Here is a 24,866-nt window from a genome sequence, read left to right as displayed (position 1 = left end):
TCAAACAAAAATGTGGACCTGGATGTGCCAATTTTTGGGTCTGGCCTTCCCAAGCCATGTTATGGCTGATTTACCCAGCTTTAGGGTGTGCTAAAAAGTTTACTGATACTCACAAAGAATGCTTAACAGTTGGATGTGCGTAAGTGGATAGGAAAAGAATGCAAAATAGATTTTAAACCTTACTTAAAATACAAACATATATTTATGACCAAATACACAGATCAGAATGGATTTATAAAGTGCATCAAAGTGGAAGTTTCCAATTTTGCTATACTCATCACCCACAAAGGTTTAATAACCAGGGGTTAAGTGTTGTAGAAAAATATCTCTAGATTACAAACCCTCCTTACCTCTTGTTTCTGCAAGTCAAATTGTTATGCACTACTTGTTACAATAATAATAATAATAATAATAATAATAATTATTATTATTATTATTATAAACAGATTTGCTTTCTTTTTACATGAAATCATTTTTTATAATAACAATGAGCGGAATGGTAGGTCTCCCTCTATTATATAGATACATTTGTATTACATACCTATTAAGAACATAACTAAGAGCCTTCTGCCGTATTCCTGAGTAGATAGAAGGGCTGGATTCCCAAGCAATTAAATTGGAAGCATCGTGGAAAAGATGGATGTTTACCAAGTCAAAGGCACTGTAAAGAAAGTTGCGGAGATAAAGTTACTAAGATTTGAAGATTTAGGACATTTATGTCCTGCCTGAATCCACTCTATGCGAGTGTGTTTTAGACAGGATTTGAAAGTAAACAATTGGAGTATGAGTGGTCCACTCGGCTGTACTTGAACATTGGGTCAAATGCTGCCAACTCTACCCTGGTTAAAAAAAGAATAAATGTACTTTGGTCATATTTCTTGTACTATGATAAAAACTACCCACATTTATTACAAATAGATATACAAAGCCCCCTTTAGAGTATTTTTCTCCTAAAAGAAGGGCACAGCAGTATCTGTGCAATGTGGCATCATGGGGAAACTGGAAAGTTTTGCATAATCAACAACACTTTTTTAACATGGATCATTTGCTCGAGTGTAAAATGCTCAAAACTTTAGGGGAGAAAAAATCCGTAGTCACAATCTCCCTATAAAACTCAACTAACGCTATCCTAACTCACACTGATAAAAACCGATATTACAGTATACATTTCAGTATCTTACCAATAACAAAGGTTAATGCTTTCAACGTGAGGTTTGTCAAACTGAGCTGGGCTAATTACTACCAAGAAGCTTTATTTTAACTTTAGTGGGTTTCTGTTTTAAACCAATTAGTTATATAAGGGTAAGTGGCCTTTTTTAATGTGTAACATTCCTATCATCTTTAAATAAGTAAAACAAAACCTAACATACAACAGCTAGAAATAAACCAGTTGTTGCTGGTAAACTTTTACACAAATAGTCCAGGAAAGTGACCAGTAACAAATGTTCTAGGTGGTACTTAAAAAGCTTCTGTGTTGTTCTATGTGATAAAAGAATAGGAATTGGAAGAAAATAAAAAATGACAGAACTGTTGAAGTTAATTTGCTTGGTTCCCCATAAAGGCTCCTGAACAAAAAATGCATATTCAAAATATTTTTTGGGGAATATGCAAAATCCCTCCATGCATTTGCAAGGGATATCACACAAAAATTTAAAGGGACCACTATCATATGCATTAAAGTGTCCCTTTAATATACTAGACAGTTTAATGAAGATTGGGACAGCATCTTTAAGGCACCAGGAAATTAATGCCCCTATTGCCCGTAAACAATTTTTAAAACAAGATCAAGAAGAATTTAAAAAACCCTCAGGCATCAAGTTTTACTATCCTTATATTATTCACACAAATCAAGGTGAAATATAAATGTTTCATAATGGTTTCTTACAGGTTTTCAAGTCATCTAAACAGTTTGTGTGTTTGAGGAATGAACATTCGGCTCCCTCAAGTCAAATCAAAAGAAGGTGAAACATACCAGTCTGTAATACACCATCGCGTTCGAATAAAGCCTTTCCTAGATGATTTACTCTGAAAAAAAAATACAATGAATAAGTGTTATTTAATACAATGGAAGAGCTGTGAGTCACTGGAAAGAAAAACAAACAAAATATGAACATACCATATACATCACAGCAAAGTCAAAAGGGAAACCTTTTATTGGGCCAACACAGAAAAAGTATATATATATCCATATATATATATATATATAAACAGAGTCTTTGAATTCTATGGTTTTACACATCAGGGCATAATAACAATTATTTGTTTCTTAGCAAGTCTTTAGTTACCTAAAAATTAGGTAACTACAACCTCAGATGAACAACAACAGTGTCATGATCTATTCAACAAAAATAAAGCCAAAATGGAGAAGCCATGTGTGGAAAACTAAGTACACCCCTACTGCTTCCATAGAAATTAAGATGCTAAGTAGCAGAGGGCTTCTGCTAATCAAATGCCCTTGATTAATTGACAATCCACAAGTGTGACCACCGCTATAAAAGCCAAAGTTTTAGCAGTTTGCTGGTCTGGAGCATTCAGGTGTATGTTAACACAATGCCAACGAGGAAATGATCTTAGAAAAGCAATTGTTGCTGCCCATCATTCTGGGAAGGGTTATAAGGCCATTTTCCAAACACTTTAAAGTCCATCACTGTAGAGTGAGAAAGCTTATTAAAAAGTGGAAAACATTCAGGAAAGTTGCCAATCTTCCCAGGTGTGGACATGCTATCAATTCACCCCAGGGTCAGACTGTGCAATCCTCAGAGAAATTGCAAAAACAAAAAAAAAAAAAGTTACACCTCAGGCCTCAGTTAGCATGTTAAACGTTAAAGTTCATGACATTACAATTCGAAAAAGACTGAACAAGTATGGTTTGTTTGGAAGGGTTGCTGGGGCAAGCCTCTTCTCTTTAAAAAGAACATGGCAGAATGGCTTAGGTTTGCAAAGCTGCATCTCAACAGACTTCTGTGGCAATGTATTTTGGACAGAAAAGACCAACGTAGAGGCACTGTGTAGTGGCACAGTGCCACTTTTGGTGAAAACCAAACACAGCATATCAGCACAAACACCTCACACCAACTATCAAGCACAGTGGTGGAGGGGTGATGATTTGGGCTTGTTTTGCAGCCACAGGGCCTGGGAACCTTGCAGTAATTGAGTTGACCATTAATTCCTCTGTATTCCTCTAGTATTCTAGAGTCAACTGTGAGGCCATCTGTCCAACAGCTAAAGCTTGGCCGAAATTGAGTCATGAAATAGGACAATGATCCCAAACACACCACCAAATCTACAACAGAATGGTTGAAAAAAGAATCAAGGTGGCCATTCAAAGTCCAGACCCTTAACCCGATTGAAATCCTGTGACGGGACCTTAAGAGAGCTGTGCCCTTAAACCTAAATGAAGCAATGTTGTAAAAGAGAGCGGGACAAAATTCCACCACAATGATGTGAGAGACTGAAGTCATACAGAAAACATTACATCAAGTTATCACTACAAGTGGTTTTTACAAGCTATTGAATAATACGGTTTACTTCGTTTTTCACCATTGGCCTCTCCATTTTGGATTTATTCTTGAATAAATCACGAAGGTATCGTAAAAATGTTTTATGCTCATTTTTACGATACCTTCTTTTTTTTCAGTAAATACCACTGTGCTCCTAGAAAAACATGCTGCAAGACCCATGATTAGTGTCTTTCTTTGAACTAGATATGTTATCATATCAATTAATTTAATCTTTATTGATCTGTACTTATTTTAGGTTAAGCTAAGAGGCAGGTCTAAGTATTTACTACTTGATCATTGTACCAGTACTTAGTTGTTATATCTGTCATTTTGAATAATCCCCTTTAGTTAAAAAAAAAAATTAAATCACCTTATGTTTACTTGCTGCCTCTGATTTGTAGATCTCTTACACCGAATGACACAAAAAATAGGATCAACAAAATAAATAAATAAATAAATTCCACCCTTTCAAATAACCGCTTAATAAACATTTGGCAAAAAAAAAAAAAATCTGCCATACAGATGAAGAAAAATCTCATTAGTAAGTTTATATAATACAGATTTATCACATATAAGTAAAACTATAACTCATACACTTAACTGCTTAGGCTATTGCCATAATAATTTAGTCTATTTAATAGACTAGTAAGAAGTATTTTAATAGAAACACAGTTAATAAGGTTGTAAATTGGCAAACGCATCAAATCACACTTTTCCAAGATCACCTTGAAGTTAATCCAGGGAAAGGAAAACAAGAACTCCGCTGAAGCGTTTCCAGATAAGCTTGGGTGGGGAAATAAAATACTTCTAGATTTCGAGGTGGATCAATAGCTTACTGATGTTCACATAAATAACAAGATTTTTTTTTCTTTTTGTGTCATTTAAGTTATACTGTACAATTCTTTATCATATGAAATAATGCCTAATATTCTACGTTATGCTCCAGTATCTAATTCTAACTTGTTCTTGTTTCCTCTAGAGCAGGGGCAGACTGGGGTTATTTTACGGTGCCCCTACTCAGTCTTATTATTGCCTGGGTCCCATGAACAATATAGTCATATATTGAGTGGGTGCACTATACCTAGAAAATTGCCTGTTTTGTGCGCTTGTAACGCAACACATATGAATGCGATCTCTGACAGAACTGCCGAAAACGAACTGCAAAAGTTCTGAAAATTTGTCATGATTTGTCACCAAGTGTAGCTACAGCCGTTACAAGCCATTTAGGCTCCATTACAAGCCGTTTGGTGCTCCTTGATGAGGTAAAGTGGGAGGGACTGTGTGTAGGCGGGTACATATCAATAACTGAGAGGTAGAAGTAGCCAAAAAATGGGGGTGGTCTCATTGATAATGATTGATGGGTCTAACAACCTGTGGGAATTTTTCCTTACTTTTTTTCCACTCTGGCCAATCAGCATTAACAAGGAGAAGGGACAAGCATTAGATATATAAGTGTGCTGACGCCATTTTAACTTATCAGTAACAGCAGCTACAAACTGATAAGAGTTGGAGTGTGAGATGGTGACAATTAGCTTAGCAGAGGCTGACATTAATGCTCATTACTCACCTACCATACTGTAAATTAATTGTTTTTTTTAGTGCAGAAAATGTACTATTGTATAAATCATCTATTATTCTTCATTGATAAATAAATATTGGTGACAATATAATATTTATAATATATAATATTTGGGAAATCCAGTCCTGCTCCATGGGGCTGCATGTTCCTATCATCTGCCAGTGTCTGCCTGCCCAGGCCCAGTGCCCTGATACTACTGCTGCACCTCTTTGACCATCCTAACTATAATGAAAGGTGAGTCCAGAAGGTGTCGGGGACCTCCTCATTTGGGAACGCTCCCCAATGTCATTCCAAATTTTAAAAAAAGGCCCCCGAATTCCATCCGAGCCGAATGGCTGGGAACTCAATTTGTTGCTCAAAAACGAACATGGCAAACGAAAATTTTGTCCGAAGCGATTTTGCTCAGTGCGCATGTCAATAGATTGCAAAGTCACCTAAAAAGTCTTGGCAAAGCCCCTCCCCAAGGCCCACCGCTACACCATACCACCTAAAACAAGTCTGTCCTTTGATGATGATAATGATGATGATGTCAAATTGAAGCAAAAAAATAGAGCTATATTTCTGGCCCTTATCATAGCATGTTCACGTTTAACCTTTTGTAGTACTTACACTATCTTGGATAGATGTTATGACAGTCTACGCTATACAATTTATATATTAGTTAGACAATTCCCCTACTTCCAACACCCCACAGCTTTACCCTTCACCTACCCTTCATGTTATTACACCTCACTAGACATAGATAAAAAAAAGAATTATGATGCAATTATGCCTATTTAGTGCAAACTTGAGACTAAAAAATATTTACAATGTGTAGGTGAGGGATGAATGTGTAGATTGCCACAGAGTGGGAATATTGATTTCATTTACAGGTCCTTAACAGAGGGGACGGGCCCTAATACAGACTGATAGTAGCATGGAGTATATGGATAGTTTAATTAGGAAAGTAGTGAGAAACCTTAATCGTATGGGTCCTGGTACTTTCAAGGTGCCTGGCCCCACTTTAGGCTAGCTGGTGCATTTTGGCAATTCTTTGCATTAAGCTATTAATGTATTTCACAAGTGCTTCCTTTTTTCCTCTCTTTTCTATTGTGAGTCTTCAGAACCATTCATCCTTAACACTGATATGTGGGGTGTTTTAATAGGAACCTCCCTTGTCACTTTAGAAGGAATCGCTTCCATGTCTTTTTTATGCAGATGGACATTTCCTGCCACAGCACCAATTTAAATCTGCGAGAAGGTGTGGTCAGTGACCAAGTGAAGCCTGCAGTCAGGTTGCGATTGCTTTCTCTCCTGCTTGGATTAATGATCCAAATGACCTTAGATCATAATCCCCATTTGTTTTGTGCTCTGTCAGCCCCGACCCTTGCCTTTGACCTTTCTTCTGATTATATTTTTTCTGTCATGTGCTCAGCCTGCCTCAACCTTGAAAAGGAACCATTTTTCTACCCAGAGTCATCTACTGATTGTCCTCACGCCTAATAACTTCTTGGTTTTAAATGCCTTTGATGCAAACAGTTCAGGTGAGACCGTTACCCATTCTTCTGTCTACCTATGGTACTTCATGTAGCCATTTATTGGTATTTAGTATGATATAAAAAAATTACATATATTACAGTTGTATCAATTTAGAATCTTGTTGTATTACAACATTATTCCACATATAAATTAATAGAAAAATGACCAATTAACTATTAAGGCTACACCTCAATTACTGAAACATTTACTGTGGTAGAGACACACCCAGATTATAATATTAAAACTTAACTTTTAATAAAATTAAAACAACAATGCCAATTCATCTCAAAAGGTGACAATAGCAGGATAAATTAATACAGTATAATAAAAAACACACTTAAAGCAAAGAATAATGGTGTTTAAAAGCTTGTCCTTATAAAAAGACCTTGTGTCTGTAAACAAATGTAACAGGTAACAGGTAACAGAGAAAACGGAATTTTCATTATTGTTTTAATTTTAATATCAATTAAAATATATCTTTTTAATATTAATGGTAATATGGATATGGCTCTACCAACTCCAGTTTTCTTATTCCAAATATAATATCAGAAGAACTACAAAGGGACTTACTCTTCCTTAAGAATTAGGAAACCTATGTCTCCCCCATGTATGCAAAAATGCAGGCAAAATATAGCACAATGTCAGTGTAAGTTCATTTTTGTGGCATTTGATATATAGCCCTCGTAGTGCTTTAACATTCTTGAAATGTGACTAGTAATAGCCTTGCTAGTATCCACGATTAAATGCTATGGGACTTTCTGGTTCCCTAGTGTCACTTCAAAGGTCTCCATAACAAATCTGGCACTACGATCCCTTTTTTTTTTGGAAAGCTTTCAAATGTAGAATTCTTTATTAGAATGAGACACACAGGAACAGGATATGTTGTTTTGCACCATAAAACTTCTTACTGATGTACGAGACAGAATAATTTGAATGACTGAATACGTCTGCATAAAATAACGCACAATCCAGAGTAAGTTCGCAAAAGAAGGTCTAATTTCCAGAACTTGCAGAAAGGCCCCTGTACTCAACAGAAGAACTGCTACATAGTATGGATGATATGTCTATTACCGGTAGTAATATGTGATGGACATCATAAGCAGCTGGGTCATTGTCCATTGTCACTTATAGACATGTTAAAGCTTACCTGAGAAAGACTAGAATAGTTCATTGTTTACAAGATGATCTGGTTAGCACTTGGATGGTCTATTTCATGTGAGTAGTATCCATCATTAGCCCATGGCTAGCTAACAGACGACCATTTACAATTTGGAAAGGTGTACTAGGGCTTTGAGGGTCACCAGGTGATAAAGGACCCAGCCTTTTGTAATTATTTTGACACTATATGATCCGTACAGCCAGACGTACTACTCTTCAAGAGATCAATAATTAAATTGATTAACATTAGGTCAGCATAGTGTTAAAGATTAGAAAAATATTCCCAGCTGACGCACAGAGTGTTACAAACAGGGCTTGCTGGGTTTCTCGATAGTAACACTAAACTGTGCAAAGCCATTGATTAAAGTGGCGACGGTGCTACCTAACAACTAGGACAAAGGTATATATGTGTCCAAAGGGGCATAAACTACAGGTAACCTCACTTGTGTTGCACTAATTCTTAACTAATATCAAAATTATGTAATTTCTATTGTACCATTTGGTTCACATGTTAATGTCTATGGACAGATGTGTGAGTAAACAAATAGCACCATACGGCACACATACACCTATACTTGATCATTAGACCTCCGGGGCAATGTTTACATCTCAAATCAGGGATAGGTGGTAAACTCCACGTACCCCCCCACCTTTAAAACCCATCTTCAGGCCGATCAGCTTGTAGTATTCTAGATCTGCCACCTTGCAGCTGCAATATGGAGAGACCTTCAGCGTTCCCAGTTACGGATAAGCCCTTTTAATGATCCGTAACTTTGTATTTTTCTGCTTACGAGTAATCATACCTGGCCATAGAGGGTCAACATGTTATCCCATTATTATGGAAGTGTGAGATAAATAAAACTATAGTTTTTGCTTTCTTTTGCCATAGAAAATTTTTTTATTGATATCAGAAGAGCCTGTAATCCATTATGAAGAATTTATGGTATGGATTTAACATAAGCCTAGTATATAAATGACAACAATAGTCAAAATAAAAAACACATTCCATATCTTCTGCCCAACAACATTGCAGTCTCTCTCAGGATTTCTTAATAATATGATTTCCCCCCCCCAGACATTGGAGAGATCTTGAACACAGGCAGTTTCATCAACTAAAAGATAAATAAATCACTATGAAGAAAGGAGAGACTGCAGTGAGGTTATCACCATACAGCCTTACCCATGAAAGGTTTGCATTAAAGCATTAGTGAAATTAATTCATCTTTCATAAGAGCTTTGAGCAGTATCTGTGATCTATGATAACAACCAATTTCTCACTATAGCCAGGGACAAAAAATATGACTCGACCCTGATAGACTACACATATCTGCTTTTTTAAAAATGGTCTAACATTATCTGAAGTGCTGCTCCCAAAGGCATCTTTTTTGGCTTATATCTTGCCAAGAGTCCCCATAAATTAGCGGGGAAAGTTTTGTACATGTTATATCCAGTAGGTTAAGTAATTATTTTGAATACCATTATATCTCAATCACCGTAATTACTTTTCAATAAGCCTTAAACAGCGGCAATAAAAAAAGAAGAGAAATCACTCTCTAGCTCACGCGGGTTGTTTGCATATACTTCTAAGTTCGTTAGAAATCACTTGATATTTACGAGAGCCGGCAGAAGACAATATAAAATTAAATTGCCTGTTACCTGACAGCGCCTTGTGCAGTATTAGCATTCATGAGTGTTCTAACAAAGCAAGATAATGAATGCCTTTAAATCTCCATCGTGATGTTTGTCTTAATAAACAACAGGCACTAAATCGAGCGAGCAGTGACTTGTAATTTTGTATTAAGGCTGTAGATGAAAGTGGTAAAAAAAAAAAAGTATGGCATATGATTTTTTTAGTTGAATATTGTTGATGGTGGGGCCAATCACTGGACTGAGGTCCAACAATCTGGATAACTCAGCTCTTGTATGATGAATAGGGCCAGACTTTTTCCTAGGGGCACACAAGGAGGCAAAGGACGTGGAACTGAATGGTGATCTATCCATTTCCGCACATTCCCCACTCACTTTAACCAAGCCGCTTGAAACGTTGGAAGATGTGATAAACGACATTAAGTGGCCGATTTTCACAGTACCTTTATGGGTCAATTTTTTTCAGACCTCTTTTTCCTAAATTCAGCAGTAATAATCTAATTTTATAGATAACAGGCTCACGTTAAATATTAGCAATGGTGCTTTTTCTAATCTTACAGCAGAAATAAAATTTAGGAGCACTCGAATATTTTCCACTTGCGTCTTTTTCTCCCAACACCTCCAGGTCGGTAGTGCTCAGCCAGACATTACAACACTCCACAGAGGTGAAAAATCTCCTTACCTGGAATGTTCAACTCATGTAAAAGTGGAGCAGAAATCGTTTTTACTTCATCTGTCCCTAGTGAGGTTTTGGAAAAGTAAACGGTCTACAGAAGCGGCAAAAAGCAGACATCCAATTTATACAAGAAGACCTGGCTGGCCACGCTAGGCAGGAGAGATGTACAAAACACCCTCTGAGGTTTGCAAACAATTTCTGCAAATGTTCCATAGAAATCGTTTAACTTTATTTAGTGAAGCTGCGGCAGATGAAAATGCAGACAACACAGCTGAAATGTGAAAATCAACTTCAAAATATTTACCAATTCTAAACCAAGCAGTGATAATGTTAAAGCGTTGACGTTACATGGCTGAAAATGTATTTACTCTGAAGAGGAGTAGAGTTAAAGCAGGAATGCACTTGAAGATATTCATTTCCATTGTGTGCTTGTGAGTAATTATTTTGTGGGCATGTAGTGTCCAAGCATGTCCAGTATAGAGAATATATGTGCAGTGATTTGAACCTTGGTTCCCTTTTCAATCAAGATGTACTCTTGTCCATTTAGCTTGTTAGTATGTGGAAATATCATAATGTATTCACTAAACTGGGAACTTGCAGATGAGCTCAAATCACCTTGTTGATTAGGGGCTGACACCAGTGAGCTTCATCTGCAAGAAAGGCTGAGCTGTGATCAAGAATGGACTGGGTTTTAAAATTGGACCTAATAAAGTATGTGCAACCACCTGATGGACACACAAGGTCACACACTATGCTCTCTCACAGTTGTGGTGTGTGACTGTCTCCAGCTAGTGTCTGTACCCCAAAAGATGAGAACTGGCAAGGGGCAATGAAGGTATGTGGTAGGTGCCATTGGGCATTTGACTGGGACTGGCTGCGGTTTGAAGTCAAATGAGAGGGGTTTACCAGCAGCGATTTCCTCTATTACATGTGCTCCATTCACTGACCATTTGGACATATTCCATTACCATGCATGAGAATACTATGTCCAATCTTACATACAACATATTTTATTTTATTATTATGTTATTGTAAAAACTTTAGAGTGCAGTTATTTTTGTCAAAAAGGTCACGTGTATTCTAAATCCAGCCCAGGTCCTGTTAAAAGTACTTACCTCTGGAAAGAACTCCTGTGGGAACTTTTCTTTTTCCAACATCGGAGTGCTTTCTAATGTGTCCGAATAGATCTCTTTACCAGTAACTTTTCTGTACTTTTTTGCTAAAATAAGAACATATACAAAATAAGTCATCTGAACAGAAGCCATATGAAAATGTTGACAATGTTCCTGGATAATCTGTATTTGCACTTTTTTCACCAAGTAAAACCCAAATGACATTACCATTATAGCTAATAATCGTATTGGCTGCTTTGGTCCAACTTATGTGACGGCTGAGAGTTAGTATGTCGACAGAGTCAGAAATTGGAAAAAATACAACGCATGGCACAGGAAGGTAAGCAACACATTAAGACATCAATGCTTAATTAAAGAAAATTTATAGCCATTTCAATTTGGTTTATTATATGTGTTAATGCTGTCCTACAGGCATCAATCATATTCACGGTCTCCTTGATTAAGAACATCAACATATTATGCTGAGAACCCATTAAATATTTTAAAGGTGGAGAACGACATTTCTGGGGCAGCTGACCAGTCATTAAGAAGGTCCTACATCATTTTATTGTAAAAATTGCATCATGCTGTGTCCCAGAAATACAGTAAAAAGTTAATTGCTTACTAATACTGTACATGATTTGTTTGGCACATGACATGATGGAAACCCATGATTTACATAAAAAAAAAAAAAAAAGGATTTATAAGGTAAAAGTTCCAATTGCGATGTCTACAGAAATATTATATATATATATATATATATATATATATATATATATTTTTTTTTTTATTTTATTTTTTTTTTTTTAACAGCACTGAGACCCTGATACTCCCAATATCTCTGGTAATTTGGCTCCCTACCGTTAAGAAGAAAAAATTAATGAAACTGAATAAAATGAACCAATTAGTTCATTTCACATTTGCTGGCCATTCAGAGATTAGTATGATGTAAAAAGCCGATTAATGTGGTCTGGTGCTATCATTCCCAAGAAGGAATGAATAACCTATCAATAAAGTTAATGTGCCTAATTTGGTAAATTACCAATTTTAGCAACTCAGTAGATGCGTTATCCTAAACCTTACATGCGAATGCACACAAACTCAATTTAGGCAAGCTAAGGTTATGCTAAAAGACATAATAAACACTTTGCTTAACCACTTTGTTTCCAGAATCACTTAGTATTGAGCTAGGAACTGAACAGATGTCTGCAAACAAAGTGGAGCCTTGCTTGTAAATATAGCTAGATACCTGCCACCACGACCAGGGAAATCATAGGTGAGCCAGGTACACACAGAAATATAGAATTTGACAGCAGATATAGACCATTCGGAACATCTAGTCTACATGTTGTTTCCTGCTTTCAACACTCAAACCTTAATCAGTCTTATGTTTGATTCAGGATAGCCATATGCCTACCTCGTGCATGTTTAAGTTTCCTTACTGTGTTAATCTCTACTACCTCTGCTGGGAGGCTATTTATCCACCACCATCTTAGTAAGGTAAAAATTCTCTGGCTCCTAAAATCGTATTGCTGGCTCCTATATTCTAAACCCAGTTGTTTTGCTCTCTATGGATGCTGTCCTATACTGGCTTACTAGAAGATGACACTGAATCCAAAAATGTTCTTTGTAAAGGAATTCTTCTTAGTGAATCCTTAAATGTTTGTAGATTAGAGTATTTATTGTCTAGCAAGTAAATTTACCTTTGAAGTCATACTGGTACACATTCTTTAGAGACTCGTGAATAAAGTAGAAACTTCCGAGTGCCTGCAAAAAAAAAAAAAACAGTTAGAATTGGTTCTTCTTGAGCTACCTTAGTTGATATCCAGCACGCTCAAACACTTACACCTCTTGATATGGAAGCAGAAAATACAAATTTGGGGTAAAGAGAAACATAACTGCTTTCTGACTGTTGATCAAGATTACTTTTGTTTAATTCTATTGTAATAATCATGAATGCCCACATTTACTAGAGCTTTTTCTCTCCCTTCAGTCTGTAAGTGGATTCCATATATTTAAGCTTCTTACTGCAACCAATACCGCCCTAGTTGTATCAGAAGATCTGCTTTGTCTTGTGTTATTTTAGCAGTGCATCCAAACACTATATCATAATATATAAGTGAACCAAGGGTCATGAACATGAAAAGCAGTAATAATCCCACTGACTCTCCTACAAAATGTAAAACAAGATGTATAATGCTTTGTAGAAGGGTCCAAGACATATGATTTGTAGGGTGTGAGCAAAACATGGGGAAGAGGGCTTGGATTTGGGGTGGTTGGGGCTTCTGCTCTTTATCCTGCATGGGTGCTTCTATGAGCATGTTGCGCTACGCATATTATAAGTTTAAAGTTTGACCATGGCTGCCAGCTGTAAACTCAGGGAAAACCTAAGTCACGGCTGCCTTGTTCAGCCCCGGCCATTATCCATACACAGAGTAAATGATGTTAGCAGATTTTAATCTCTATTTAGCAATGTCGTATTAAAGATTTGTTAAGAATGAATTGGAAGAAATAACAGCCTCCATCGTAATGATGTCAAACAAATCAGAGGTATTAAGCAAGTAATTACGCACCCCAAATAATAGTGTTTGCTTTGCCTTTTTTACTGCTGGAGTGACAGATGCCCTCCTGGCAGCCCGTTGTTTTGGCTCAGCGATTGCTGCATTATTTATGACAAGCTGCACATCTTCAGATTAAACATTTGCTGATTTGTCAAAAGCACAAACATGAGGTCCTGCCCATCTCCTTGACATATTAGTTCATCCAAGAGAAAATACTGTCACGCATTTAATTGATGAGTACACTTCCTTGTGACCCGAGCAGCCCGTGTTTCTTTTATTTATCCCTATTTCCCATGACCCCCTTTTCCAACTTCCACAGCCGGGAAATGAGCGATATTAGCAAAGTCAAGGTGAACCGTTAATATAAAAGGAACGTACTAGGAACAAAAATATACAATTGCTACATAAAAAACTACAGATCAATATAGGATGGAGCTGAACTAATGGGACAAGTCATCACAGCAGGTTATATTTATCCTAAAAGTCTACATGTACTACAGCCTTAAACCCTGCGTATGGATTTGCATTGAATACATCTACGTTCTCCATGCTCTCAGCATCGTTAAATATATATATATATATATATATATATATATATATATATATATATATATATATATATATTATTACATACCTTACGTGTATATCATGGAAGCAGCAATCTTAACTACCTGTTTTCTAGTCTGATTGCTGCTTCCTTTGTACACACATAAGGTGTTTTTATATCCATATATACTGCTTTTCTTATTTGTAAACACTGTTACGGGGTTTAATAATTGTACTGAGCAGTTTAAAGTATCATTACGATTTGAGTGATTATTCCTTCCATTTAGTTATCACTTCAATTGCCTTTAATGGAAGCTGCTTCTGATTTGTGGAACGAGGAAGATTAGAGCTTCAGGATAGAAAGCCCATTGCTATATAGATTCTGCCACAGAAGTTTCCCCCCAAAATATTTTCAAAACATCTATACTAGCCTGCCGTAAAGTAAAAAGCACAAACTTTAGGTATATTAATTTGTTTAATCATGCTAGAATTAAGTTGGTAACAGTCCTTGTTTTAAAGAAAGGTAAATTGAAATTATTTCACAGAAAAAAAAAAAAATTAAGTGTAAAAAAAAACAAAAAACATAAATAAGAAAAATCTAAAGCTTATATTATTTTTATATGGATATTCAAATTGATAAATAACCTAGGGGTATTTATTATACTGTGTTTTGTCTGTTCCTAAACCTGACACACTTAAGCATAAACATCTTTGTCAGCTTCTGGCCATCATGGCAAAGATGGCTTGACAATTCCATGCTTGTTTGTTCCTCGGGATATCGACAACATGTTAAAAAAAATCAGATAGAACTACTCAGACAAGCTAGTCAAATTTACTTCTGTGCAGAGCAAACATTTAATGCATTACCTCAGGACTCGAGATCAAACTAATATGATATTCTGCATATTAAAATAAATATATGTCAAATAGATTGGCCATAATGACACAAAAACAGTAATTCATGCAGTCATAAAATCCATAATTAGCTAGAACGAATATTGAAAGTTAAAGTTCAACCAAAGTTTTTGAAATGTTTAACCTGCTATATCAATATAGTTCAACGAATCCATTTGTTAATGGACGTTCCGCAGTTGAAATATTAATCAGCATAGGTCGTGCTGACAGGAAGCCCTTATCTCTTACCAGTCCCTTTAACCGAAGTGTATGTCAACAGCATTTTTGTCACGTCTGTTATTGATTAAGTGTCTGTTTTCCGAAAAACAATGAAAAAATTATTCTACATATTTATAAACCAGACTGTCAGAAGCGCACATTAATTTCCCATTAGGAAAAACGAAGTCTATTATAAGCCATTGTTTACTCAAAGAACAAGAAGCAGTGACAAATTTGTAAGAAATGTACTTTTCCGTCGCGTGACAACCTACCAATAACAAACAGGTCACTATGCTGTCAAAATATAAATAAGTAAAAATCCAAAAACAATTAATATTTGGAAAAAAAATACTTAATGGGTGGTGGGCGCTATCATTGGTTTGCTGAGTGGTCAGTTGCAATTGGGTTAAAGAAAGGACAATATCATTTAAATAATTTTATGTGCACCTACCTTTCCAGCGCTGCTAATCCCTACATCTTGATAAAAAAATAAACTACAAAGATACAATTTAGGTCTCCTGCAAGATCCCCCTATTCAAAAATTACGTACTCTGTGCTCATGGGAGGTTACATTACAGAAATAAGCCAGTGATATGATAACAAGCATCTTGTGCATTATACATAAGGAGTAACAGGGAGTCTAGATGGGCTGTCAAATGCTAGGTTTCAGTGTCTAGATAAGATGTTATTAGAGGCGTCATCATAAGTGGCAGCCTAGAGTCCACTTATGCACCTAAATGCCTATGGGACCCAGTAAACCATAGAGCAAACCGGGGCCTACATTACATCCCTGAGCCAAGGGACAGCAAAAAGCACCAGCTCTCCATGAAAATGTTCTATTATCCTACATTAGGGCATCAAGAACGATTATATATTTAAGACAACTAAAGAAAATGACGTTACTTCCTCTTTGGAATTTAATAAAGTCATATAATTTAATCTCCTTTGTCACTTTATAGTATGCAAAGCTAACAACACACACCTTTTCTAGAGTAGAAGCTTGCAAACATACAGAAAACTTGACTGTATAAGTAGTTTCACTTAATGGACACTTTTCTCTCAAAGTACTTTTTTTCTTAGGCGATAATCCGACCTATGGTATTCATTATGTAATGGTAACCCACCCCATTAACTGTTCTCAGAAATACTTATGTATATACTGGGCATCCTGGTGGATCAGTGGCATGACATCACACAGGATCATTCCATGATGTCATACAAAATATATTTTACATAAATGATTTATTAAAATACGTTTACCAATAAGTTTATGGTATAAATGTTTTCTTTTAAATAACTTTTTTTAGTACACCTATAGAAAAACCTCCAACAATCCAAGTTACTTGTTTCATTGGCATTGTACCTGATGTGGATTCGTATTTAACAGCTGCATTTTGACACCGTGGCAAGGAATACGTGGTGTTGCTAATAATAATGAGCAAAAGCATATATTTGTTTGCAATGATCATAATGCACTTAATCAAATCTAACCGAAGTAAGACCAAATGCCTATTATTCATTAAAGGTGGAGACTACGTCCTTGCACACACATCAACTGTCATTAGAAAATATTTGATCACTTTATATTTGCAAACAAATTAGGTGACTAGCAATTTATCATTTCCTGAATTAGACTTATCAGCAAAAGTACATATCATTAAATAGTTGTTGTGCTGTTTGCTGCAGGTTGTATTGTTCTGCCATACTGACATTTACAACTTGGATTGAGCTGCAAGATCCTGTTAACCCCTGAACCTTTAAATTATTATTGGCTTTTCAGATAGTGGACAAAATCAGCAAAGGGGGAGAGGAATGTTTCAGAAAGGATAAGAGAAGTGGAAGTTGTCGCAATAAGGGGGGTTATTATACAAATCCCTTCCAACACTGGCTAAATCATTACTATTCGTGTGTAACGTTTGGAAGGGGTTAATGTTATCTTTGCAATTCACATAGCTGCTCAGGTGAAAAGCTTTTAACACTGGCTGGGTAAGAAGGTACTAGGTATAAATAGCTTCTTGTTTTTTTAAAGTGAATGACTGTAGTGCACACCTATTAGATGCGCCATCTATAGTAGGTGAAAAGAAAAAGCATCAATCTGGCATTTCTCTTCCCAAGTGCAAGCTGATGGAATGGCTGCCAACCAAAGACCTATTTGATCCACATATTACCTAAACAAGATCAGGGTCCACTAACCAATTTTGGCCGCTATATATTAGCCCTCAGAATATGTCTGCATTTAGATTTTTCTTGAGCCTATATATATCAAACTACACGTTTCTGTAACTCCCTTCCTAGCTATGCTGGTAGATACCAAAATACTGGACATAAGGCATGTGATGGCACACATTCTCCCTCATCTGTTACCTTGCTGGTGCTCAGAAGTAGCATTATCTTTATTTTATTATCTTATGTAATTGATTTGGACTATTCCATGTTGTCCATCCAGTTCAATTTAGAATGAGCAAGGCAAGGATTGCAGTTGAAGAACACCCTTCCTAACCAGCTAGAGATGCGTCTTTGCTCTCCAGTGTTTACCAGACCTTGGTGCAAATCAGAAATCACAAAGCAAATGGGAAACGATCCTGAAGACAGGTGGACTTTGGTTTAGAAAATCACCTGTCTGCTTAACTGTCCTATAGTCCAGGTCTACAAAGCACAAGGTCACCCTATATGTCAAGAATGCTTACTTCCAAAATGGTTCTCCAGACTAGCCCAAATATCAATCTCTCATGCTAGTATCTATCCTTATGTATGATGTTATTATTACATCCTTTAATATCATCTATAATATAAAAAAGACACTAAATTGTATCTGAATTAAGGGTTACATGAAATGAATGTTTCTTGCACGTCATCTCGGTGTTGTATGGTAAATGATATTTAGCATGTCATATTCAGATTATATCGTTCCTCTTCTACAAACCCATATAACTGCCTCAAAATGAGAGATGATTGATTTACAAAGTACCATATTTTAAATTGTATATGCCTGGGCTAAACATGAAATAATTGGACAAAGTTGTTCCCGTGTCTGACCCACCACAATCAAGTCCCTTTCAAGGTTGACTGCCTCTATGAGAAATATGTGCATAATTTCATTTTGTCTCCCTTCCAACATCCAATGTTAGAAGTTAATTAAATTGCTTGTCCATTGTATTCATCCACTTACAAAGTTAATGATATTCTGGTCCTGAATTAAAGAGAATTTTATAAAGCTTGCTCAATGGAACCTGGCAGACTATGCATTGAGGAGCTGAACTCTGTCAAAGTTTCTGATTGTGGCCCTTCTAATTAGGAGACAAAATAAATGTTTCCTTGTCTGCCAATTCAGAAGACAAGACAGCCTGACAGGGAAACTAAATGTATTATTTTTACAATAGCAACTTAATAATAGCTCGTATTGGCCATAATAAATCCCAATAGATTAATAAACCTGTTAAATTAGTAAATTACAATAACAAAAGAGATGGTATACAGCAAGAAGGAGGCATCAGGAACATTATAAAGGGATTCCTTTAAGAACAAGCACTTAGGCTACTAATTGTTGTTACTGGTGGGCGAGCCAACTGTGGCAGGCTGTAGGACGAGGTGGGGTCAGTCTAGACCCTGACCTGACTCTCTAATTCTACACATGACTACAGCTACTCTTATTAGATATCAGGGTGCTTCTGAGCTGAACCAGAAGCCTTTTTCTTGCATTTTACTTCTAGTTCCTTATACAGCCACTATGGTGTCTACAGTAGCCAGGGTATATTATTTATATCATAGCTGGACCCTTTCTATGCATTTACTTGGACAGAACCGACTAGTTTTGAGGGTTTTTTTTACCATAAAGCCAAATGGATATGCATCCACGGTTAAACGTTGCCAGCCTTCCTCTGGGCTTTGCTCCGGCTTCCTTTCCTTTCAACAAGTTGGGCAGTGACCATGTTTGGGCTCCAGCCCGTACCAGATCGGTTGGCTTTGATTTTTAAGAACACATCAAAAATCACATTATATTCAGGGAACTAATGACAGTAATTATTAAGCAAAAACAGGAGCAATTCTGGTAACACGTGCAAAATGTGTAACCCCTGGTAGAATCATTCCACTATAGTGATTGTTCTACATTAAACACTTCATCGCGGCATCTGTAGGTGCACCTTGATCAACATGGACCTGCAAGTCTCTTGATATGTTTTAAACATGCTTTTAAGATGTGTCTAATTGTGTTATATTGCTGTCATTTATTTGCTTGATCTCAAAATGAAAAGGCATATATCACCACTCTCACTATTTCCTAATTGATTCTCCGGACGATTTATACAAAAGAAGGCAAACAAGGCTGTTTCTTTGCCTTATAATGTTTCAAGATAGTTTGAAACTTGTACTCTTATATGGTCTTTTTTAATATGTGGAAAAGGGCAAAGCACAGGCTTTGTAACAGGACAAGGACAGAGGCTAAAAATACATTTGCATTAGTTTGATCATTTCTAATTTACCTGCACCCCTTCCTTGAACTGAAAGAGTTAAAGCAATCATGCTTTAAAAGGCACAAAAAGAAGAATATTTTTGTTCATTATTTAGATGAGAGGCGTAGAGTATTGTGAAAGGTTAGAGAAATACCATTGTGTTTAACTAGACAAGTCAAATGTATTGCAAGCTTCAAGTAATCAAATGAATAACCCTCATTGTAATATATCAAACAGCCGTAGGACAAAAGCAAACAAAATTAAAATGCTGAAGTGATGTAAACTACTGGATACAGATTATTATGATTTATAATCTTAGGTAAGTACCAAAAACAACTTAATTTTATGAAGTGCCTTTCTGCTGCAAACAATGCCAAAAGTGCATTTCAAAATATGCATATTTCACAGTTAACTTTACATATTACAATTCAGAAAGAATAATGTCACTTCTATTAAACCTTTTAGCACAGCAAAATAGAATTTCAATTTCAAGCTTGCATCCAATTATAAAATTAGCTTTATTGCATTATACCACTTTGTATATCAAAAAGGTTATGCAAAACAAAGGTAATCCATACATTTTCTCATTAATTAAATCACAAGGGACGTTCCTGCCATTAATAAAATCCTCAGCCTTTTGATCTTTTAACATCATTATCCTTTCAATACCATAACTGTATTCACACAGATTACAATGGTGGATGCATAATGCAGATTAACTAATATAATTAAAAGGCAAAGTATTTCCGCAGATGCAGCCAACACCCATACAGTCTACTTATAAGCGAGCTCTTAGCATTATGAGTTTCCAGTTCCTATAAAAATGCACCTAATGATTTTTAAATTACGCTAATTACATCATGCAGGTATTTGCACTCAGTTTTTTTTCACCATTATGGTTTTTTGCATCTCAGCATGATATGTTGATATTTGAATTTTAACATAAACCATCAAGATCTAACAGACTTGCTTAGACTTGCTTTATTAATAATATACTTTGGAACTCCCCAGGTTTCCCCGAAATCTCCAGGTCAGTTTCTTCTTAGAGCTATGTTTGGCCGTACCCTCTCACTATCCACTCCCCAACAACTAAAGACTGTGCCAGATGACCTATACTGGGAAGTTCCCAGGTATGACTCCATGGATTATTTTCATGTTCAAAAATACCAATACAGAAAAACCAGACACAATAGCCCTGGCTCTGGGGAAGATTGTATCCTTAGTCGTCATCGGTGGAGTTTTCTCATCTAGGCTGACTAGGCCTAGGGTAGCAGCAGTCCCTCTGTCATATAACTGGGGCGATCAGGCTCTCTAGTGAGACAATTCTCTTTGGGCTGGTTGTGGAGTTCAGAGATCATCTCATAGCCGTCCCATATGCACTATGGAGCACAGTCCCTAAACAGCACAGCAGACTGATGAATTAGGATTGTAGACGGCAGCCATGTACGTAAGTGGTAGGCGCTGGCTGGAGAACTGCCCCAGGTCAGGCCTAGGGCAGCAACCTGCCGTTCTCACCTCAGTTGCCGGATCACGATCTCCCTCTAGTCACTTCAGACCTCGCTTTACCGCTCCCCTCATCACTATGCGGGGATATGAGGTCATCCCTGCTCTCTGCAGCAATAGCCGGCGCGTAGTAATGAGGAAGCAGTAAAGCGAGGTCTCGCACTCCCACCACAGGATGGAGGATGAAGAATGAAGAATGAAGGATGGTGGAAGAGGTAAGAGATGGGGAGAAAATGTATGTGTTTGTAAGCTTGTGTGTGTGTGTATGGACAGGTGTGTGTAAGAGCAGTATAGGTATTCGTAAGCTGTGTCTAAGGGCAGTGTATGTGTATATTTTACCCCAGTGAAACCGAGATTTGTGTCAAATGACAGTAAACTGTCCCTTTAATCATCCAGTTTTACCTTAAAATGTGGCAATAATTACCCAAAAAATAAACAGACATACTTAGTTATGTAAACACGCAACCTACAAATAAGTTAACTGCATAAACTCATGTAAGTTTTTACACAACGGTAGCAAAATGTTTAGTGCCGAGTTCACAATGACAGATAAGAAATTGAGCAATGCAAGTTAGATATAAAAAGCAATACTTTTAGCTCTTTGGCGTTCGCCTTAATGCACCAGCAGTGACAAAGTACGAAATGGTGGCAAACTGATACAAAAAAATTGAAAATGAAAAACAGTGAGGTTAAAGGGCAAAGGTAACACTGAGGGGCAATCTCTTCACAGAACCAGTGATTGAAGTAGCTGTCTGCGTGACACCAGTTATGGTGATGAAAACCATCACCTACTGAGTGAATTAACGGCTTCAAACATTAGACAATCCTCCCTTTCTGTACATTAATAGACTGCTAGGGCTGATGAGTTTTCTCTGGCTGAAGAGCACCTTGTAGTCATTTCTAAATGGTTATGAGTATGAAAACCTCCAGAAGTATGTAAGGAAATTCTTCTCATACTTAGCTCTGTAAAGATAACAGAACATGGTAAGCAGCACTTTGAGTTTCAATCGTTGCATTTGTCACACCACGTCACACACGTATACCAGAGGTGTCGCTAGGGAGGCTACTGGGGCTGTAGCCCCCCCCCGAGTCTCAACTTTATAGGCCCGAAAGGAGACTCTGGGGCTAAAGCATACTTAAGATCTATGTGTCCAATGACTTGCTCTCTGCCAAAGCAAAAGGTCACTTCTCCATTATAGTACTCTTGGAAGTCTCTGCTTCTTTTGATCACCACCTTCTTCTTGACTCACTTTTTTCTACATTCGAGATACAGCTCTCTCTTGGATCGCCCCATATTTGTCTAACCAACCCTTCTCTGTCAGCTTCTCTGGCAAGACATCATCACTTCTTCTACTTTCGGTTGGTGTCCCCCAAGGTTCAGTCCTTGGCCCTCTGCTGTTATCTCTTTACACTTCATCTCTTAGCAAACTAATCAACTCATTTGGCCTCCAGTATCATCTATATGCTGATGGAGCCCAGATCTACCCGTCTTCTACTGATCTCTCTTTATCTCTAATGTCCTGTATAGCCATCTTCTCGTCTGCTATTTCTTAATGGATTTCACAACACAACCTGAAACGTAATCTTTCTTAAACTGAACTCATGATCTTCCCTCCTTCCATCTCCACCCCAGTACCTGAATTCTCCATCACCACTAACAACCCAACTATCTCTCCCACTAACCAGGCCTGATGCCTCAGGGTCATGCTTGACTCCAACCTCTCCTTCATCCCTCACATTCAGTCCCTTGCCAGATCCTGCCGCTTTGATTCATCCTCTCATGATTTCCTGTCTTGATTATTGCAACGCTCTTCCGGTCGACATTTCACTGTCTTGTCTCTTCGCTGCAGTCTATCCTAAATGCTGCAGCTAGGCTTATCTTCCTTGCATGCCGCTTTTCTTCTGCTTCCCCACTCTGTGAAATCCTCCACTGGCTCCCTATTACCTTAAGAATTAAATTTAAAATCCTTGTACTAACATATAAGGCCCTCCTTAACACTGCTCCTACATACATTTCTGCCCTCATAAAAAAAATACTCCCCTACTCGATCTTTATGTTCCCATGGGCTAAGGCTCTCCTCCTCACTTATCACCGCTTCCTTTTCCCATCTACAAGATGACTTCACTAGTGCTGACCCATACCTCTGGAATCTATTTCCACCGAACCTTCAGCATTCACCTTCCCTCCCAATATTCAAGAAAAATCTCAAAACCCACTTCTTCAGAGAAGCCGCACCATCATAGTTGATAGAACTTCCCTGTCACTGATACAACCACCACACTACCTCTCACCTTTCTCTATTCCTTATGTTTGTCCTCACCCCATTCCCTAAAGATTGTAAGATATATAAATAAAAGATAATATAAGTTATCTCCATACACAGCTGCTTTAAGTCAGCTCAGGTACTTCCTCAACATTTCAAAAGTGTTTATGTTGAAGGATGAATGGCCTCACATCCTCCTTTAGAATTCTCAGATACACAGCAGAATCCATTGTTCATTGAGTGATGAGAAATTGCCCTCTTGTGACTATTAGTATGTGGTTCCTAACGTAGAATGCCGTATTTGCATTTTGTCAGTCCATGTTCCCCAAAATATTCCAGAACTCCTGAAAGCATTCAGGTACTTTTAAAGCAAACATTTTCTTCGAAAGCAGTGGTTTCTTCAATGCAATTTTTTATATTTTTCTTATGGCGAAGTTACGAGCACCGACAATACCTGAAACGACTCCTTTGTGACTGTACATTTGTCACATGCCTCTTTCAGAGATTTGGCAGGGTGAACAAATCTGAGAAGATTCACTACTGTCCCAAACATTATCTAATGTATTTGGGTAATATGGCTCTGATAGTGGAACTCCAGAGGCTCAGGTATGGCTGTGTTACCTTATTTCACGTAGAAACAACTGCTTTATAGAGGCGTTCATGAATGTCTTTCTGCTGACAATGTTCAATATTGTATTGGTCAGGGCTGGCCCAAATGAGGCCTTGTTGATTGATTATGACTAACCACTGAGGTACGAAACCCATCCAGCTATATACCGTTGTGTGTGGATCCACAAATAAAGCATCCACAAGCATCTTCAAAGTGCTCTGGAGTCTCTTGGATTAATTTAGATGAGATCACGTGTGTGTGTGTGTGTGTGTGTGTGTGTGTGTGTGTGTGTGTGTGTGTGTGTGTGTGTGTGTGTGTGTGTGTGTGTGTGTGTGTGTGTGTGTGTGTGTGTGTGTGTGTGTGTAATAATAACACAAACGCATTAAGACATAAAGATTGCAAGTTTGGTTACTTTGCGCAAATGAAACAAGAACCAATCTTTTGTGTTATTTGTTCTCGGATCGCACCAAAATCAATGTGAAAAATATGCAACAAAGCAGAAAATCAGACAGGGGTAAATACGTTTTTTTTACACAACCATAATTCATGTCCTCCCTGGGAATAACATAACAGATTAATTAATACACAAAAGGAGACCTTTTCCGTCTGAGAATATTAAACGAAACTT

General features: G+C 37.2%; 1 protein-coding gene across 2 annotated transcripts in view; it reads right to left on the bottom strand.

Moving 5' to 3' along the window:
• Positions 1 to 24,866, bottom strand: part of INPP5A (inositol polyphosphate-5-phosphatase A) — a 199,890-nt gene that overhangs the window by 74,278 nt on the left and 100,746 nt on the right. For both annotated transcript variants that reach the window (XM_053450442.1, XM_053450441.1), the window contains exons 5-8: positions 12,894 to 12,957; positions 11,194 to 11,297; positions 1,973 to 2,025; positions 542 to 661 (exon numbers count right to left, since the gene is read on the bottom strand). In XM_053450442.1, coding sequence (XP_053306417.1) covers positions 542 to 661; positions 1,973 to 2,025; positions 11,194 to 11,297; positions 12,894 to 12,957 — 341 coding nt within the window. The remainder of the gene's footprint in view (positions 1 to 541; positions 662 to 1,972; positions 2,026 to 11,193; positions 11,298 to 12,893; positions 12,958 to 24,866) is intronic.

The sequence above is a fragment of the Spea bombifrons genome, chromosome 11, assembly GCF_027358695.1.
Source record: "Spea bombifrons isolate aSpeBom1 chromosome 11, aSpeBom1.2.pri, whole genome shotgun sequence".
Classification (NCBI taxonomy): domain Eukaryota; kingdom Metazoa; phylum Chordata; class Amphibia; order Anura; family Pelobatidae; genus Spea; species Spea bombifrons.
Note: the sequence above shows the minus strand (reverse complement) of the source record. Positions and strands in the feature narration are given on the sequence as shown.